Here is a 7,458-nt window from a genome sequence, read left to right as displayed (position 1 = left end):
CATCTGATGTAAGAACCCAGGCAAGTCAGCCCTTTTCTCAGAACAGGGGAAGTTTTTACCAGGACAGAACATTCCAGCCGTCCTTGAAGAGGAGATTCCGTGTGTCAACACCCACCTCCATGCTTGAATCCTTTGGTGATTTTGGAGATTCCTGATATAATTGTCTGAAGGACTTGAACAGGCAAACAGTGAGCCACAGCGAACACCAGAGAGATTTTTTAGGGAGTTTGAAAATAGAAAGATTGGAGACATGGCGGCTTTCGGTCTGGAGATAGTGGGAGTCACGCTCTCGGTTCTTGGCTGGCTACTCAGCATTGTGTGCTGTGCTTTGCCCATGTGGAGGGTCACCGCGTTCATCGGTAACAACATTGTCACGGCGCAGGTGTACTGGAAGGGAATCTGGATGAGCTGTGTGGTTCAGAGTACTGGACAGATGCAGTGTAAAGTCTACGACTCCATGTTGGCTCTTCCTGCAGACCTACAGGCGGCTCGGGCTCTGGTGGTTGTGTCCATCATCGTGGGTGTCCTTGCCCTCTTTGTCGCTATAGTGGGGGCCAAGTGCACTAACTGCATTGAGGATGAAAGAGCCAAAGCCCGTGTGATGGTCAGCTCTGGTGCCGCTTTCATAACAGCCGCGGTCATGCAGCTTATTCCTGTGTCCTGGTCAGCGCACACTGTTATTATGGAGTTCTACAGTCCAGTTATTCCAGAAGCTCAGAAGATGGAAATAGGGGCTTCGCTGTACCTTGGCTGGGCTGCCGCGGCACTGTTGCTGGTTGGGGGCTCCATCCTGTGCTGCAGTTGCCCACCGAAAGATAAGACGAGGTACCCGCCACAAAGTCGTATCGCCTACTCAGCCCACCACTCACTGGTCCCGAGTACCCAGAACAAGAGAGACTATGTCTGAGGACCTCAAAGGACTTTTGATTTTTACTGTCTGTCTTTCATTGAAAGGTAATTGTGACATGTGAGTTGGAGGTAACTCAAAATTGTGTTTACTTTTTCTTCATGTGAATATTTCTACATGCTGTTGTTTTGTCCAGTCAGTGTCCACTGTCACTCCACACTTCTTGAGATACACTTAAGCACCACTTGCATAAATATGCTGTAGTGTAGTAGCTATGTTGTTTTCTGTATGTTTTAAATAAAATTTGTAAGATGATTTATAATGGGAAAACAGTGGTTATATTTCTGTAGTATTGTGTGCTTTCATTTAATTTTTTTTTACTTTATTTGTATTTTACAGTTTAACTAAAGCTGTTTGAGAAGTAATATTTTTATACTTTAGTTTAAAAGAGTATTAATGGCTTAAAAAAAAAACTGAAAATCTTGTATGTTTAGCTATTCTTAGTTTGAATTGCAATCAACCATTAATGTTTAGTTGTGTTTATGGTTTATTTCCTTGGCATTCTCATTCTCTGAAAGCCTGTTAAAATCGGATGGACAACTGTCTAGATATGGAAAATATCTAGACAGCATTGAACTTTAGCAATGATCAACAGCCAGATCTTTTTTTCTACAGCCTCTCTGTTACAAAATAATGTACAAGTGGATGTATGCAAAACTGACAAAAAGAAAAACATGCTTTGTTTCTTTCATCTGAGAGACACAAGCACCAGACTGGATTTAGCCTCTTAGTTCAAGTTCCACCGGACAACACACCAGAGAATCAATGAGACTCAGGCTCCTCTCAAAGTTTTGTCAGATTATTGTGCACAGTTTGTATGTTTGTTGTTGTTGTTTATCACTGAATAATTAGAACATGTATTTGAATACATGTAACTGATTTATAATTAAATTATGATTATTAAAATAAAAGAACAGGCAAAAACCAATAAATTAAGGAATCTCCACGTCTTCATTTCAGATCTTTGATAATTTGTTGCGTTTGAGTGCTTTCTACACTGCGTGCTTAACCTTGATTTATCTTTTAAAACATCGGGTTCTTTTACACCTGGGTTAAGCAACGTTTCACATGGTAACAGTGTAAAACAATGGGGTGCTATTTTAGCAACCACTTCAAAAACAAAGAGCGCGTACCGTACCTCATTACATATTCATGAGCTTTACGTTGCAGAACTTGAACGCGTACAACGACGGTACTACGTTAAACTGCGTTGAAAGTCTAAACCTGTTTTTATACAGTATATGGCTTAAACCTTTGTAGGTTTTACGCGATTTAAAGTAGCGCGTCTTTACGTGACAAATATGTTGATATTTTAATCAATATATAAGCAGAGTTGAAAACAGATCGCGCCCCTGTCACGAGCTGTATTAACCACTAGCCTATTATCAACCTCATGTGCAAACTCTAATTACATCGGAGCAGTGGTGGACAGTAACGGAGTAGCTTTACTTCGTTACTGTACTTAAGTACATTTTTCAAGTATCTGTACTTTACTGGAGTAGTTTTATTTTGAGCAACTTTTACTTTTACTTCACTACATTCCAAAGCATAAAATCGTACTTTTTACTTCACTACATTTCATAAAACATATCGTTACTCCCTATAATATCACGTGCTCCGACACGCAGAAGCGGTGTCTGATTCATCATGAACGAACTGAATCTTTTCAAAATAAACTTTTAAATCGGATCGCGAATCACACCAAACGATTCGTTTACGAATTAGAATGATTCGATTGCAGCTGTTCTGGAGTCGACCACTCACTGATTCAAATGAACCGTTTAGTGCGAGTCACCAGAAGTAAGAACCGGCAGATCTTGTGAGCGTGCGTGCGTCTGACGTTGCTAAAAGTAAGTTATTAATGTCGAAATTTTGGATTAATTATTGTAACTGAAAATCATATTTAGGTCAAAACTGTCAGTTGTTTGGAAACTAAATCCGTTGTAAAGAGTGATCTATTTAAGCCCACTGAAATGCTCGAGTGCAGACGATGCAGACACATCAATTCTAGGTAAAAAACAAAAACAACAAAAAACCCATAAAATAACACAGATTAAATACAATAACTCGTGCACGTTCAAATTCACCGCTGCCGTAATGTTAACAGTTTTATTAAAATGTCCTTACGTCTGTTTTTATATTGTTTATCGACAGTAACGTTATACATATGTATATTGTTTGGATTAACTAGACGAGTAGACAGACATGAATGTTCATCGTACTGAAAATAAGTAAATATTGTTAGCTGATGCTAACTGTCTAGCTAACAAGCTTGTTGGTGCTAAGTTGATGTAATTTTTATAAATAATGTCCAAATATTTTTATTCAGCCACCTATATATATATATATATATATAATATAGTTTACATCTGGTTAGAAAAGAAAGGATGTGATGTTCAGAACATGGTAACTACAGTAATTATCAGTGGGAAGAGATGCACCCCGTTTGGCCAGGGGTGTTTTTAAACCACAGACAAGATTTGAGAAGGAAAAAATAATTATCTTTATTTACATTTTTTTTTTAATTTTTTTCCGTAAAATGTTCTTCCTAACTTCAGGCCTTATTATCATGTCATATATACAGTACAGACCAAAGGTTTGGACACACCTTCTCATTTAAAGAGTTTTCTTTATTTTCATGACTATGAAAATAGTAGATTCATGCTGAAGGCATCAAAACTATGAATTAACACATGTGGAATTATATATGGAATTATATACATTTCAAAAAAGTGTGAAACAACTGAAAATATGTCATATTGCAGGTTCTTCAAAGTAGCCACCTTTTGCTTTGATTCCTGCTTTGCACACTCTTGGCATTCTCTTGATGAGCTTCAAGAGGTAGTCACCTGAAATGGTCTTCCAACAGTCTTGAAGGAGTTCCCCGAGAGATGCTTAGCACTTGTTGGTTCTTTTGCCTTCAGTCTGCGGTCCAGCTCACCCCTAAACCATCTCGATTGGGTTCAGGTCCGGTGACTGTGGAGGCCAGGTCATCACTCTCCTTCTTGGTCAAATAGCCCTTGATGCCTTGAGTGAGACTCTACAATTTTCATAGTCATGAAAATAAAGAAAACTCTTTGTATGAGAAGGTGTGTCCAAACTTTTGGTCTTTACTGTAATTTTGATATTCTGTAAAACAACAAACTTTAAAATACTTTGTTCTTACTGGTGAAAATCAGATGGTCATCTCTTTTCTCTCAGGTACATCACAGTGTAAGCTTCACAGTGAACATTACTCTCGTCAGCGTAGTCCATATCAACAACAAAAATATATCTTGACTCCATATAGTGGTTATTTTGAAAAAATCCAAGGTATTTTGAGCAGTAGGATTATAAAAAGAATATGTGCTAATATAAAATTAAATTAAGTAGCCTATATAAAATTGCAAACATCTATCTTGCAGTACTTTTTTACTTAAGTACATAAAAACTCGAGTACTTTTGTACTTTCACTTGAGTAAAATTGAAAAAGGAGTACTTTTACTTTTACTGGAGTAATATTTTACCATATGTATCTGTACTTTTACTCAAGTACTTGATTTGTGTACTTCGTCCACCACTGCATCGGAGTAATTAGTCTACTGACTGTACACTTAATTAAATCGTACGAATAAAGGGTATAATAAAAAGATTACTTAAGGTAAGTAGGCTAAAGGCAATGATTTGAATGAGGTATAACGAAAATGTTAGCTGAAATATTAGCTATAAGACAAAAAAAAATCTACAATAAATCAGAGAAATCCACCTCCTCAACAGATTCACGCAGGCATGAATTAATAACACTTAGCAGTGTTAATGCTTTAGTTGAAACTTGGACCGGTAAAAGTTAATACTTCTTAATACATATTTTCACCAGTTAATTTGTTAATTTTGTAATTTAACAACTACGTTTTATTTGACCCAGAAAAGAGGCTGTGGGGGATGGAGGTGTCTGACGTCACGTCCGTTTTTGACATCCTTTGTTTTCTGAAGTTTTATGTTCTCGAGAATTAAGTTTGGGGAAAGAATATTTTCAATGTTTGTGACAGTACAAGCCAGTAATGGAGTTTCCTCACATTACAGCAATCTTCTATATGAAATGGCATGTCCTCATTAGTTGTCACTAAAGCCTGTTTCTCTTGTTTTATGATGCTGTAGACAAAGAGGACACAGAGTCAACAATAACGACTTTTCTCTACGTTTGTTAAAACCAATACTCAAAATAAAATAAAAAACACGGTTTAAGATAAAAGTCAATCCATCAATTCTGTCTTGAATCTTAAGAAAGTTCATATACAACATCGCCAATGTCTGTGAAATACTAAGTGTGATTCCAGTGAAATATAAGACATATTCTCCACCCCCTTGACTACTGATTTGTGCTTGCAGGTGCTTTTTCCTGGTTGAGCATGTTTCTCTGCACCACACAATGTTAGTACGTATTAGATTACAATGGAAAACGAATACCAACATATTGTCCTTCTCCCCACAGAAGCCAAGCAGGCAGTTAACTTGCACAAACCTGTATCACATCCCCGTCATCACGTTAAGGTCCTCCTCCACTCGCACCTGTCTCTTTGAGAATATAAAGGCTGTTTGAGTTCACAACACTTTCACAGGCTACACAAAGAAAGACAGAACTGGGACGAATACATCTGCATTGACATCTCAGCACTAGGTAAATTACATTCCTCCCTCCTTTTTTTAATCTTCTGTTTCTTAATACAGCTTTTATTTGTGTATGATATTCACGACTAAGCTACATCTCCTTTTTACTAGGTAAAAAAAGTTCCTCTAAAAGGCACCATGTCGATGGGAATGGAGATGGGGGGCATAGCCCTGGGAATTATTGGTTGGATCATTAGTATTATCACTTGCGCTCTTCCAATGTGGCGTGTCTCAGCTTTTGTTGGCGCAAACATCATCACGGCACAAGTCATCTGGGAGGGTTTATGGATGAATTGTGTAGTACAGAGCACCGGACAGATGCAGTGCAAGATCTATGACTCTATGCTGGCTCTATCGCAAGACCTTCAGGCTTCCAGAGCCATGTCGGTCATTGCCGTCATCTTGGCCGTCCTGGGCGTGTTGATCTCAATCATGGGCGCCAAATGCACCAACTGCATCGAGGATGAAGCCTCCAAGGCTAAAGTGATGATCGTCTCTGGTGTGATGTTCATTGTTGCCGGCATCCTGGAGCTCGTTCCGGTTGCCTGGGTGGCAAACCAAACCATTCGCGACTTCTACAACCCCATGCTGAATGCCGCTCAGCAAAGAGAGCTTGGGGCATCCATCTACATAGGGTTTGCCGCTGCTGCTCTGTTAATAATTGGAGGAGCATTGCTGTGCTGCACCTGTCCTCCAAAGGAGAAGCGCATGCCACCAAGAATGGGCTACTCTGCTCCACGCTCCACCAATGGTGGATATGACAAGAAGGACTATGTTTAAAAATTGTTTTCTTGTAGAAACATTTAAACAAAGAAGAATTAGAAGGATATGAAGATCTCACAGAAAGGGTGGAGATACTTCTAAAAGGACTCCGCAATGAAGGGTCATATGATGCTGTCAATATTTGCTTTTCATCTGTTTATGAGTGGCAGGTGTGCGTGTGTGTGTGTGTATGTTAAGGGCTGGTTTCGTAGGTTTACCTGTCAGGGATTTTTGTGTTTATACATTTCATGTTTTTAATACGCTTGTTTAAATTTTCATGTTTTTTGTTCAGCTGTTCTTTTGTATGTGTCTGTGTGTCATTTGATACCCAACGGTCAAAATTAGTCAAAATATATTCTTTGTTCTTTTTAAGCAAATATAAATAGGCAGTTATATGTATATTATATGTAAGAGAGCGAGACATTTTTTTAGAAAAACATTCGCTGCTTCAGTCTGATGGCTTTTTTATCACTTATGTATTTTTACAGGAAGAGGAAGACTTTACTCTTTACATGTATTTGCTTATGAAAATTTCACTGGACAAAGACACTGAATATGTATTTTTTTTTTTTTTTTTTTTTGCTTTTAGATTTCAGTTTTTGAGGTTGTATGTCATCACCTTTCTATATAGTTTACTTAAAACCTTTTTTTTATTATCCATTGATATTTTTACAGAGTTAAAAGAAATTTGTTAAGTGTATTTCCTATATAACCCTTTAAGTACTGTGACTTATATTAATAAATCGCGTTGCTTTATATTATTAAAATTGAATGCACAGAAAAGATAAATAGTACAATAGCTGGTATATAAAACAAACGGTCAGTTGCATCACACAATAGACTGTTGGAGTGGTTGTACCTGTTCGGCCCATTGTTGTACATTTGGGGCAGTAATGTGAATACCAATTCTGAGAGCGACCACTCAATTTACAAACCTTAGGCAAGCTATAGCTGTTTGCTATAGGTGGTGACAGCCGGATCCGACCAAAACCGGTCTGAATAACTGGAAAGGGCAAGAGGGATAGTGATTAGAAAATTTATAAGGCACAAAATGTTTCGTTTACCATATGCATATACTAAATGTCTGTACCTAAGTTTATTGTAAATTCAACAAAACTGCAATAAAACATTTTTAATAACAA

General features: G+C 37.8%; 2 protein-coding genes across 2 annotated transcripts; both read left to right on the top strand.

Moving 5' to 3' along the window:
• cldn3d (claudin 3d) lies at positions 1 to 1,843 on the top strand. Its single transcript, XM_052537057.1, has one exon. The coding sequence runs from the start codon at positions 251 to 253 to the stop codon at positions 905 to 907; it is 657 nt and encodes a 218-aa protein (XP_052393017.1). The 5' UTR covers positions 1 to 250; the 3' UTR covers positions 908 to 1,843.
• Positions 1,844 to 5,345: 3,502 nt separating this feature from the next.
• Positions 5,346 to 7,458, top strand: LOC127941703 (claudin-3-like). Its single transcript, XM_052537058.1, has 2 exons — positions 5,346 to 5,564; positions 5,666 to 7,458. The coding sequence occupies exon 2, from the start codon at positions 5,693 to 5,695 to the stop codon at positions 6,332 to 6,334; it is 642 nt and encodes a 213-aa protein (XP_052393018.1). The 5' UTR covers positions 5,346 to 5,564; positions 5,666 to 5,692; the 3' UTR covers positions 6,335 to 7,458.

Source organism: Carassius gibelio, chromosome A21 (genome assembly GCF_023724105.1).
Source record: "Carassius gibelio isolate Cgi1373 ecotype wild population from Czech Republic chromosome A21, carGib1.2-hapl.c, whole genome shotgun sequence".
In the NCBI taxonomy this organism is placed as follows: domain Eukaryota; kingdom Metazoa; phylum Chordata; class Actinopteri; order Cypriniformes; family Cyprinidae; genus Carassius; species Carassius gibelio.
Note: the sequence above shows the minus strand (reverse complement) of the source record. Positions and strands in the feature narration are given on the sequence as shown.

What these genes read in the sequence shown, in the direction of transcription:
- cldn3d (XM_052537057.1), top strand. Translation starts at nt 251, where the DNA reads ATGGCGGCTTTCGGTCTGGAGATAGTGGGAGTCACGCTCTCGGTTCTT.
- LOC127941703 (XM_052537058.1), top strand. Translation starts at nt 5,693, where the DNA reads ATGTCGATGGGAATGGAGATGGGGGGCATAGCCCTGGGAATTATTGGT.